The 12,742-nt window shown below is 41.2% G+C and overlaps 1 protein-coding gene across 2 annotated transcripts in view; it reads left to right on the top strand.

Annotated features, from left to right (window-relative positions):
* The window catches only part of SLC34A2 (solute carrier family 34 member 2), a 477,602-nt gene that overhangs the window by 252,966 nt on the left and 211,894 nt on the right, over positions 1–12,742 (top strand). For both annotated transcript variants that reach the window (XM_044062162.1, XM_044062161.1), the window contains one exon: positions 8,934–9,062. In XM_044062162.1, the coding sequence (XP_043918097.1) occupies positions 8,934–9,062 (129 nt within the window). The remainder of the gene's footprint in view (positions 1–8,933; positions 9,063–12,742) is intronic.

Here is a 12,742-nt window from a genome sequence, read left to right as displayed (position 1 = left end):
CTGAGGAATCTCTCAGTTAACCTGAGACAAGAAGCCCTAAGGAATGTGCAGAAAGTGACTGAAAATTGGGTGGAAGAAGACAAAGGAATAAGGGGTAAAAAACAAGCTTAGGCTCCGCAGGAAAAATTGATGATAAGCGGCACCACACATACTCGGGTCTATATCACTTCAATGAAACGGCAGAGGTTCGAACACCATATGTTCGAAATTCTAACCTCGAAGTGCAAAACCATCGAAGGCTTAGAACAGCGATTTTTTTCCCAGGGAAAAAAAATTGCTGTTCCAAGAAACACACGCACAACACAAGCACACCAAAAAAACAGCAATCCACACACATTCACTTAAAATCCTACATCTAACCCTACACTAAACTGTACATACACTACTATCTATCCACTTACCTTAACCCAAACCCTAACCCTAACGTCTGCCACTATCGCACACTGACCTGACCCGTGCCCTAACCCTAACTCACCTATCTGGCCGTAATCCTAAAGTCTGTTACTATCGCACACCCACCTCACCCATGCCCTAACTCTAACTCACCTAACCCGCGCCCTAACCCCAACGTCTGCACAATTGCACACTTACCTGAACCCGACCCGTAACTATCCACCACAGTGCTGAAAATAGTGAAGCCGCAGAAACGGTCAACCGAATTCTTTCCCTGGAAAAGAATTCAGTGTTCTGCGTTTTCACGATAATCAGTTTTCGAACTTCACAGTTCGAACATATGGTGTTCGAACTGCTGAAGTTTCAAAAAACTGATAGGAACCCCACATACCCACCTAGGCCTTTCTGTGCAATATCATAATATGGTTATAAGGAGGGTGTAAAATTGAAATGGAGAATGAATTTTAAAATAGCAGATGAAATGAAGCAAAGGAGCAATATGATAGGAGAGAGGTAGGAAAAGCAAGCATTTTAGAGATAAAAAGATGGGACAAAGTGATTGGACCAAAACAAGTGGTTTGGAAGCAACATGGTATAGCAGGAGAGGAAGAGATAATGAAATAAGGTGTGTGTGTGGGGGGATTTAATCTTAAAATGCTGGAGGAGCTAAAAGTGCAGTATGTACTGCTGAAGGAGAAGTGATGGAGATATGCAAGGCTAAGGGGAAGTATGGGTGAATCAGGAAGGAAGAAAAAAGGGAGAATAAGAGCAAAACAAATGTAGTTGCCCCATACAGCAAGTGGGAAAGACCAAAGAAAATAAAAGTAAAACAACTGTAAATGAAGACCTGAGAGAGAAACAGGAAACAGACCCATTTTATGAAGTAGGAACTGGATGATGAAAGGAGGATAGTTGGAAAAATAAAGACAAATACATAAGGTAAAATTATCACAGTTACTAGGCAGATACAATATCTACACTGGACAGGAGAGCAGACCATAAATGTAATGTACAGATGGTATTTAATACCAAGGAGCTTAGAAAGGGAAAGTAGAGAAGAAAATTACCAACGTTGGAGATGTTTGTCACAGAACCATGGGTGATGCACATGTATTGGGAATAAATCTGGGCACGGGTTCTCTGGTCTAAAACTTTGGAAGTATAGTAGGAGATACATAAAAAAGGAGAGAACACCTGGGAATTTTGTTCATGATAGATAGACAGAGAAATATGTTGCAAAGTTAAGGAAGAGACAGCACTAAAATATTGAGAAAACTAGTGACAGAAATCAGAAGCTTCCAGCAAGAAAGTAGAAAATAAAATCCAAAATCTGGAAGGACTTACACTAAGAAGGAAGCACAGTATACACACCACTGCTGGTATAAATAAAGGTAATCATGCACATGAACTGCATATATATGAAATCATGAACAGGATATATCTTGAATTTAAAAGAAAACCTAACTTATGGCTACCTGGGAGAGGAAAAAGGGTGGTGGTGAAGAGGAATGCCAAGCCATCACTGCCATTGCAGACAGCATTTGTGTTTCCCACAACTCTTCCCATCTCCCAACACTGCAGAACTGTTTCATTTTCATGCTGTGCAGCAGAACAAACAAATGTGATGCACAAGCTGATGCAACACACGTCATAAAATGACATTAGTGAGGGAGCTGATATGTATGACTACACTTAGTACTTAAGGAATGGATGTAACAGAATAAAGCACCACCAAATAGCTACAAGGTATAGAATAGTTAAATCTGTCATCTTCCAGTAGTTAAGTATACCATTTTCCTTAAAAAAGAATAAATACTTAGGATCATTTATAAGTATAATAAAGTCATTCTTGCACTGCATTACAGGATTAATTCCATATCTCACACACACATCAAACTAAGATCTTTTAACATATTACACTCCTAAATGAACTCGTACAACTGTTCAAGAACTTGCTTTTTCAAATAACAATTCTTTAAAGTTGATATTGCTATAGCAACAAATTCTGACTTTGAAAATGAGACCATCCACCACAGGATATTTAATGTGCCCAAAATGAGGAAGTCTCAGAGACAACTATATGTAGCAGCTGTTGGACAGCTATAGGGGACAGAACCTATTTTATAAACATGTGGAATGTTTCCTCCTAACTATATAGTTATATAATAGCTACATAAAGAATGCTGCAATGAACTTTCCTTAATGCACATACCTAAGAGGTGTTTCCCATTATGGTCTCTAGTGTATTTTTTTCATCAAAACAAAAGTCATTCTGTTGAAGTCTGTGGTAGCAACATACTTGTCAGTTCAGTGCTGGTCCTCAACTAACTTCCTGATGTTGTGTCATGACCTACAAAGGTTTCTTACCAACTGGAATGTTGCTATCTCTCAGTATAATGATGCTGCTTTATAATCTGGGCACAGTAGACATTTAGATGAAATGGAAAATTCATGAAGTACTACAGCCGTACACTGTATTTCCATTGTCTACAATGAACTTTACTGACTTGGCAAAGAAACAGCAACATTTATAACACAATAAAATGTGAAACTCCAGTAAACTCCAAAAATGATATTTTCAATGCACTGTGACCCCCCTCCAAATAACTTAAGTTTCGATGTACATAAGGTACGTAACGTTACTGAGACTTGTATATGGTACAGATAATACAGAGTGACTATACTCCTACTTTCATAATATGAAAAGACAAGCCACCTCATGAAAAAGGCAAAAAAAAAATATGATTAGTGGTAGGGAGAGAGTAAGAGTTAGGATTAGGGTAATCGGGATTTAATAAGATTGTGTGCAGTGGTACCCCCTTACACAACCACCCTAACTCCGACTCTGTCCCTAACCCTTCACCCTACCTTTCAAAAATCCTTTCAGTAACACTAACCACATTCAATCAAATTTGGTCTGAATGTATGGTGGAGTTTTGGTGATCTGATCACAAAAGGAGAGATATACTGAATTTCAAAATGATATTTTAGATGCATATGCTTTCACTAATTCAGTATGTACTCACTTGCTTCACCTCACTTTCCTATGAAGCAAAATTGGCCTTCACAGTGTTTTACCTCTTTGTCATACCTTTCACCATAGCCATGAGTGCTGCATCCTTAACTCGTTCTCATAGATTTTTTATTGTTTCAGATTGCTTTCAGTCTCCTAACTCATCTTTGCCCCCCTTCTCCAGATCAGTATAAAATCTTACCCTTAAAGTCTGACACCATCATCTTTATCTTTGTATCTTCACCCTTCTCTTTAATATAAACTACATAGTAACATGATCACTTTTGGCTAATGGCAGCATTACCTGGGCATTTAAGACCACTTCTACCTTGGTTAGGGTCACATCTGATGTTCTGTCCTTGCTAGAACATTCTTACACCAGTTGTTATCATCCTTCATAGTCCAAGGCCTAAATGAGTTCCTACTGCTTGTTTACACTGGAGCTTCGACTATTCCATTCTAATCCTGCAATATTTAGATCCCACAAGTATTCTTCTCTTTCACCTACACCATTTCTTCATTCTCTCATCATCCTTCCTTGGTGTATCTGAGGGATGACTGATCCAACAGCCCCACTCCTTTCCTCTACTTTAACTGGCAGGGAGCTAACCCTAACGTCTGACTATTCCCTTTCACTTGGTCTTTTAATGGGTGGCATTGACCCTCCTCAGTAACCTCACATATTATACCCACCCCCTTTATGTAGCTTGCCACTCCATCTCCATCTCTGCTTTGGCTGTCATTCCTGAACAGCAATAATTTACATCCTGCTACCTCTATGTCCCCTCAACTCACATCACAGGCCTGCTGGAGGGACAGATTCATAACCCAGAGGCTCCCTTCACTCTGGAATAAAATCCCAAACTGGTTAGGCAGAGTCCCTCATTGACTCTCTTCAAGAGGAATCTTGATGAGTGGATGGGAGATCGTAGGTTTACCCCAGGTATCACTTCTGTGTCACTGTTAGACAGAGGCACAGTATACTAACCTCAAAAAAGGGCACAGCAAAATTAATTTAAAATGGGTGGCGAAAGCCAAACACACTCTGGCTAGGCTTATAAATGCCCTAGGGCAGATAGCCTAGTATGAACCTATGAACCTATAATTCTCTGATACTAATATTGCCCCCCTCCCATCCTGCTGGGAGGCCATAAAACTGGTCTCTAACCAAAGTCTCCCAACATCTTACCAGTCCCAGGCATTTCTCCAATGTCCTTGGCTACAGCCAGCTAATATACTTTTTATTCATATGTTTCTCTACTGTGCTGCCTGCTAGTATAGGTGACACTTCTAGGAATATTACTCCTCTCCCCACCCCAAATTCTCAATGTCCCCTCTCTGGGACTGCCTGATACATCCTTAGCTAGTCTGGTGCCATGATTCACCACAGTGGTTTCCCTACAGGTGATCAAGGATTAGTTGATCAGGTTCAAACTGCCCAAACACAATGATCACCAATGCAACAGTCAGGCATGGTGGGAATGTTGTTTGTGCAAGACTACTGTGTACTTCATGCATGAGGGAAATTTCTCTTTTTTTTCCAGTGTTATGTGACTGTGGAATTCATATGGGATAGAGGGGGCTTTCCCCCTACAAAAATGCTTATAGTAGGTGGTTGAAGGAGAAACATGATCATGCTTAGTTGTGATAGAATAATGTGCGTGTGTTTATGACTGTGTGTTGATCATTCACAAGGGAAGTGCACCTCCCCATTTTCCATTCCTCCCTTTTGGTGACCACCTTTTTTACCAGCAACGATGTCTTACATAATCTAAGTGAAGAGACTGGTTTCTCTGTAATACAGTCTGTATTGACCAGACCATTAATTCCCTTTAGTAACCAAATCCATCTTCAGTCTTCACACTGGTTCTCATCTACACTTCCTGTACATAGCCACTAGTACTTCCTGCACACAGCCACTAGTACTTCCTGCATACAGCCACTAGTACTTCCTGCACACAGCCACTAGTACTTCCTGTGCACAGCCACTAGTACTTCCTGCACACAACCTCTAGTCCTCTGTCTGTAAATTTTCTGACTGGACTTTCATCATCCCAGCGCCCCTCTCTGTCTGTGTTAGTTGCCACCCTCATGCTACTATATCTTATGCCTTTCGTCTCCTTTCTGCATTTTTCTTCCAAGCCCACTTCACTGTTCTGTCCTTTTCATCCTCTGCCACTCAGTTTCTCTCCCTGCCCACCTGTCTCCTGTTTTTCCTGTGGTGTTGGCTCCGGCACAGTCATCTCTGACTCTGTCTCCCTTCATTGATTGTCAGTACTGTTTCCACCTGGCTTTCCACGTTAGCTTTCTTTTTCCTTTGCCTCTACTGTGTCACTGCTTACCCCACTGTTTCCCTTCCCCCTTACTCTGTAACGCACCACTTGGATGAACACCTCTGATGAACTCTGATTACATTCTCCTGTACTCTGCCTTTGTCACCCCTACCTTTCCCCCTCCCACTGGTTGCCTCCTCCTCTCCAGTCCCACTGTATCCTTTGTAGCCTCACTAGCCTATCTTGTGCTATCTCTAACTCTCATGTTGTCCCATATAATGCCTCCATTCTCCTGCAGATCCCATATTATCTGCTACCCCAAACTGCCTGAGCCAAAAGTGGACTGCTTCCTGAGAACCTCACAAATTTCTGTCTCTCTTTCCTCATGTAGCCTTTGCTGTTCCTTTCATGGTGCCCCATTCTTTGATATCCCACTTCTTTATATTAATATTTTTTAAACTGATTTGTACTATTTTTTCTCAGACCCACTAAGCCAATGCAAGACATAACAAATTAAAAGGCAATTAATGAAAGAGGACCTTACTCACCTTAAAATGTTTTCTCAGGGATATTGCAAGTTAAGTCAGTTACTGTTCTAGAGTTATAAACATTCCAAAATAAATTGTGACAAATGTTTTTTCACATTTGCGTGGCTGTTGGATATGTCCTGTAAGCCACAATTTTGATGTCTTCTCTTATATTTCATAGGTTCATAGGTGTTTATTAGGCTAATGGCCACAAGGCCCTTTTTGAGCTTAGCCATGCATCCCAAATCTCTGACAAGTTCTGGTACCCTTGATAAATATAAGCAGGGGCTTAAGAGATGAAACATTTACAAGCAGGGCCATGGGAGATGAATCATTTACAGGGTGCCTGTGTCCATTAGAGACATGGGTGCCAAACAGGGGATGAATGCCCTGTTCCCCATCCAGTAATCTAAGTTACACTTGAATTGGGTTAGGGAGGAACTCTATAATCACATGGATGGGGAGCCTGTTCCAGAGAAGAGATAGTCTCTGAGATACATACCTGTCTCTCCAGCAGGTCCTATTTATGTCACATGCAAGGTTTAAGTCTTTAGAATGGGTAATTCTGGTCCTGTTTATATTGCAAATATGCAGAAGGTACATCAGAGTGGGGTCTGACAACGCCTTGAATGCCAGACATAGATCTACCCTCATCAGTCTGTAGGAGACAGAATACAGGGATAGAGCCTTGAGGTGGTCTGCATAGGACATGTTACTTACACCCTGCATTCTTTTAGTGAGGAACATCTGTGGACATTGCAATTCTTTGATATGCCTGGTTAGGTACAAACCAAAGGGGGCACTGTACTCAATGACAGGTTTGATGAATGCCAAATACAGGGCATAATGACTTCCTTGGACCTATATGCCATACCTTTGTTTATAAGTTGCATAGCATAGAATGATTTCCTCACTACTATAGCTACATAATGGTCAAAGGCTAGATTACTCTCTATGTGTGTCCCCAAGTCCTAGACTACTGGGTCAGCTCTTAGGGGTGTGTTGTCAATATGATAGTTACTAGGGGTAGATGACTTTATGAAGGATACCATTATGCATCTCTTGACATTTAGCTTTAGTCCATGACTCAGATGTCATTTGTTTGTGCCAGCCCTTCCTGGAGAAAATTTGTGTTGGTGGGGGATTCAATGGCAGCTCATAATCCATTTTGTAACTAACATCTTGAGTTTGTCAACAATGGCCTAGTGGAGTATTGTGTCAAATGCCTTGGCCAGGTCAGGATAGGCAGTATGAACCATTATACCCTCATCCATTGCTTTGGTGACCTTCTCAAAGAAGTCCACCAGGTTGATTAGGCATGACCTGCAATTGACAAAACCAAACTGGGTTGGGTCCAGTGTCTGGAGATTTCCTATATGATTATTGATCATTTCCATGGATAAATCAGAAAACATATTTATTGTATAAGTATATGCAGGTATTTATTTATTTTGCCTTTATTTTCCGGGAAAGTCCAATTGGGTGGCTAACCTATTTTCAGTATAGGCCCAGGGAGAAAAGCTCCATAATGGTGAAAAGTAACATTGCCATTACAAATGCAATTAAAGCATTTAAACAGCTGTTTAGAAGATATGAAATATTTACAGGCAACATGCATATATTATTACAGAGAATACAAAATAATAATTATTTGAAGAGTCTTCCTAGTTTATATTTTTTTGTTGTTTTTAGGTGCAATTCCCTGATGAGGGAAATTGAAATATTTACCTTTGAATGACAGAGGATGAAGAACTATATTGGCTGTATAGAGGTTATTAGATAGTTGGTATAGTATTGTGGACATTGTAAGGAAAGAACAGTGCAATGGCAAGAATTTAGAAGTGGGTACAGAGAGTGAGAGAGAAGGAGCGTTGAGAAGATGATGAACGAGAGTGCTAAGCCTTAGTTGTAAAAGAATCTGGAGAAGGAGACAAAGGAAGATAAGGAATGAATATGTCAGAGGTGGTAAAAGTGGGGTAAATATAATTTATTTATTTATTACATTTTGATGACCGGGATAGTCTACTGGGCCTGGAAGAGCCTGTTTTCAGTGGAGGCCCAGGGGAAAAAGCTCCACAGGATATAGACAATTTTACAATAGTTATACAAAAAGTAAATACAGTAGTAGAACAGTGAAAAATACAGCGATCATATACAATTTGTTAAAAAAAAGACATAACATTTCTAATCCTAGGTAATGATTTACAAAAATGAAATTCATGTAGTCTAAACATATTAAAAGTACAGGCATTTCAAATGAAAAAAACATGTAAGTAAAACAAGTTAGAAATATGAGGAGAGGACAGAGAGAAGAAAGTAAGGTGGGAGAGGTCAAAGGTGGTATATAGTGGAGAAAGGGAGTGGGTTGGGGGAAGTTTGAGGTATAGGGTAGGAGAGAAAGTAGAGGCAAAGGGTAAGAAGCACAGTGATAGAAGGTTGAGGTATATAGTGGGAGATAGTGTTAGAGTTTATGTGGTAGCGGTACAGGAACATTCCCAACTTGAAAGGAGGTGAGATTGGAGAAGAGTTTTGAAGTTTGAGTGGCTCTGAGTATTTCGAATGGTGGTAGGGAGAGAATTCCAGAGTTTAGTTAGGGAGCTAAATGTGAGGTAGATTCTTGACTGGTAGTAATGAGTACTAGGGAGACAGGTTGATGGTATGATGGTATTCAAGCAACCATTTATGCATTTTAGGCTTTTTTAATTGTTATATTCTTTTTATCTTTAGAGCTGGACACCAAAGGGAAAACAGTGCGTGTTCTAATCAGCATTGCAAAGTTTATTACCTTAGTTGGCCTTTTGTATTTCTTCGTTTGTTCACTGGATATACTGAGCTCAGCATTTCAGCTGGTTGGAGGTAAGATAAACAATCCTGTAATGTGTCAATGTATTTAAATTAGTAAATTAATGAAATGTATAAACTGTATCTTCCTACTGTGACGTCTCAGACACCAGTAGTCACAGAGAGTGATGCTTCTTAGTAAAAATGTGTTGTTGTAGCTAACAAAGTCCTAATGATGATGGTTCTAAAGGAAATGTAAAAGAAAGAGAAAAATATTTTTTTTTAACTTGAAATGTCTTAAAAATCCAGTGATTATTTTGTTAATGACAGTTATACACTCCGTGAAGCCAAATTTTAGAATTCTCTCCCCAGCAAGCTGGGGAATTGTCAGTTTTTAAGAATATTCAAACACCTTCCAGCACAGCACTTCCACTTTACCCACATCTGAAACCACGGTATCACAAACTCGTCTCCTAGCACCATGATGCTAAGATGAAGCTTACCTTTGGCACATTTGTGCACCGGCACCATTTTCTGTACCTCTTTTCATTCACTACTTTTACCTCTCACAGCTATGCCTTCCAAGCTATTTTCTTCTATAAACCCATTTTGTACCCTTCCTTTATATCTTTACGTACCACCGCCTTTTCTTTTATAACCATCACAGTGTTGCCTCTCTCGTTGCTGTCCAAGTGCACATCTCTGTCTCTGTCTCTGTCTGTTGTGTTTTACTCCTTGTCACACATATAGTATTACGCACATTCTTCCAACTTTGCCTGCTTACTTTTACTACTCTATTTTCCTAATTTTAGACTAGAATGAACCCTTTTAGTGTAATCTGTTATGCACACCACTAAATATGTCTTTTACCATCCTGAGTGTAAATATTTTTTTCTGTGAAGACGGCTGTATGTTCACTGTAATATATAATTTCTTAAGTTATCTTTAACTACCTACAACAAAACATTGTGCCAGTTTAGAAAGTTTACCTTGCCTTTGTTCATAGGTTCATAGGTGTGTACTAGTCTAATGGCCCTGGAGCCTTTACAAGCCTAGCCCATAGGATTACACTGGCATCATGCCACCCAACCTTAGTTCCTAGTGCCTCTGTCGAGTAGAGCCACTGGAGTGATCCCCGGCATGAATTTTCTATTTCCCATCCACTCATCAAGATTTCTCCTGAAGAGGTTCAGTGAGGTGCTCTGCTTGACATGTATGGGAAGTCTATTCCATAGCAAAGGCTGTCTCTGGGTTATGAACCTGTCCCTCCAGCATATTCTGTTGATTGTGGTAATGAGGTTGAGGTCTCTGGAGCATGTGGTGTGGAGGGATTGGTATTTCTTTAGATGTAGCATTTCTAACAGATCTGGGTCAGATATGGCTTTGTAAGTCAAGCAGAGATCGCCTCTAAGTAGGCGATATGAGACAGAGAATAGTTGGAGTTTTTTTAATCTGTCCATATAGGACAAGTGTTTAAGGCCTAGGATCCTCTTTGTGAGGTACTTTTGCGGCCTCTCCAGTTGTTGCAAGTGTCTAGTGAGGTACATGCCAAATGGGGCATTGTACTCAATGATTGGCTTAATGAAGGAAGAGTATTGGGAGACAATGACCTCTTTCTTCCTGGATGCAAAACCCTTTGTAATGAGAAGGACTTTCTGACCACAGTGGCAATGTGGTGGTCAACCTGTGTTCCCAGATCTCTTATAACGCCTTCTGTGTTCAGTGGACTACCATCAATGTGGTAATTCAAGGGAACTGGATTTTTCCCAAAGGGGATGAAGACACATTTTTTGGCATTGAGCTTAAGGCCATGGTTCTGACGCCGGTCATTGGTCTCATTGAGGCCTTTTTGCAGGATGTCAACATCACTTGGGAAGTTAATAATAGCTCCCAACTCGCAATCAGCTGAGAACTTTGTCAGCCAGAGTCCGTTCGTGTTGGCCTGGACTTTAGAGAAGTAGATACCAAACAGGAGAGGACCCAGGACTGGTCGGCAGTCTGACTTGGAGTCAGCTACTTTCACACTATGGGTTCTATCTGTGAGCCAGTTTGCAACCCACCTAGTGATATAGGGGTTGATGTCTAGCTTAGTAAGTTTTTCTATGATTCCTGAGTGGGGAATGGTATCAAAGGCCTTGGCCAGATCAAGGTAGGCTGTATGAACCACCTTACCTTCATCCATAGCTTTGGTGACTGACTCAAAGAAGTCAACCATGTTGAGCAGGCATGATCTACCCTTCACAAAACCAAACTTTGTAGGATGTAGAGTTTGGAGATTCCCTATATATTTGTTTATTAGGTCCATGATGATGCGTTCCATAGCTTTGCATATCAGACTCGTCAGGCTAATGAGGGCGATAGTTCCCAGGGTCTGTAGTCACTCCTCCTTTGTGGAGAGGGATGACTGTAGCAGTTCGCCATTCGGTAGGGACAAAGTCTGAGGTGAGGCTGCGATTGAACAGGGCACACAGGTGAGGTGCCAGTTCACGCTGTAGTTCATGTAGAACACAGCCAGGGATACTCTCAGGTCCCATAGAAGCTGTATTCTTGGACTTGGACAGTCCTATTTTAACCTGTGCAGCAGTAATGCTGAATGCCTAGCAATCTACTGGTATTGTGAGTGGTCCTTTGATGGGGGGGGGGTGGACGGGTAAAGTTAGAACTGAATCTGTCCACCAGTATATTTGCAATATCTGTTGGCTCGGTATAGGCGGTACCATTGTGCAGAAGCTCATCGCAAATCTGGGTATTGCCATGGAGATTCTTTACATAACTATAGAAGGCCTTGTGGTTGTCTTTACTATCTGCTGTAATTCTGTTTCCATAGCTAGCTTTAGAGGATTTGATGAGGGATCTCAACCTTTTGTTGAGACTGATAAGGTCGTTTTTCCAGTCTTGGGACTTCACCTTATTCCGCATCAGTTTCCTCCTTCTGCTGTAGAGTTTGTTTATGGCAGGGGACCACCAGACTGGCTTCCTTTTTTTTGAGGAGAGTGCCTTAGTTCTATTGGGTATGGCGAGATCCATGCATTTGTGTACGTGTTCGTACAGTGCATTGGTGTATGATTTGGCAGTCACGCAATGATTCTCCATTTTTATGGGTGCTGTGAAGTTAGCCACCTCTGTTTTTAGGAGGCCAAAGTTAGCTTTGGAGAAGTCTTTCATGGTGGTTACCTTTGTGGGGGGGTGGGAGGGATGTAGATTTCCAAGGTGATTAGCTTGTGTTCGGATCTAACCAGGGAGGAGTTGACTACTGGTGTAGAGCAACGGTCACCCATGTTAGTAATGACCAGGTCAAGGATGTTGCTACCTCTAGTGGGGGTAAGAACGAGCTGGTCCAGGGCATTGGAATTAATGAATGCCAATAAGCGTTGGGCAAGTGTATTGGTACATAAATAGATTTCCCAGGAAACCCCCCCATGGAGGGGTAGTTGAAGTCGCCCCCGTATGAGAGTGTTAGATTGGACCCTAATATTCTCCAGGGTGCTTAGGAATGTGGAGTGTGAATCTTGGGACATGGTTGGGGACCTATAGCAGGCTATGACCTGAATCACTGTCTTACCCAATGTTAGTTGCACCTGAAGTATCTCAGATGCATTATGTTGGGCTACCAGTCTGGAGGTGTGTGCATCCTTTATGAATATGGAAACACCACTGCGTTTGGAGCTTCGGTCCAAGTTCTGGGGCCGAAAGGTGTGGAATGAGTTGTAGCCTGGTAGTGCAGGGGTGCTTTCTGCTGCCTTGAACCAGGTCTC

Source organism: Protopterus annectens, chromosome 2.part1 (assembly GCF_019279795.1).
Source record: "Protopterus annectens isolate FY-2018-M chromosome 2.part1, PAN1.0, whole genome shotgun sequence".
Lineage (NCBI taxonomy): Eukaryota > Metazoa > Chordata > Ceratodontiformes > Protopteridae > Protopterus > Protopterus annectens.
Note: the sequence above shows the minus strand (reverse complement) of the source record. Positions and strands in the feature narration are given on the sequence as shown.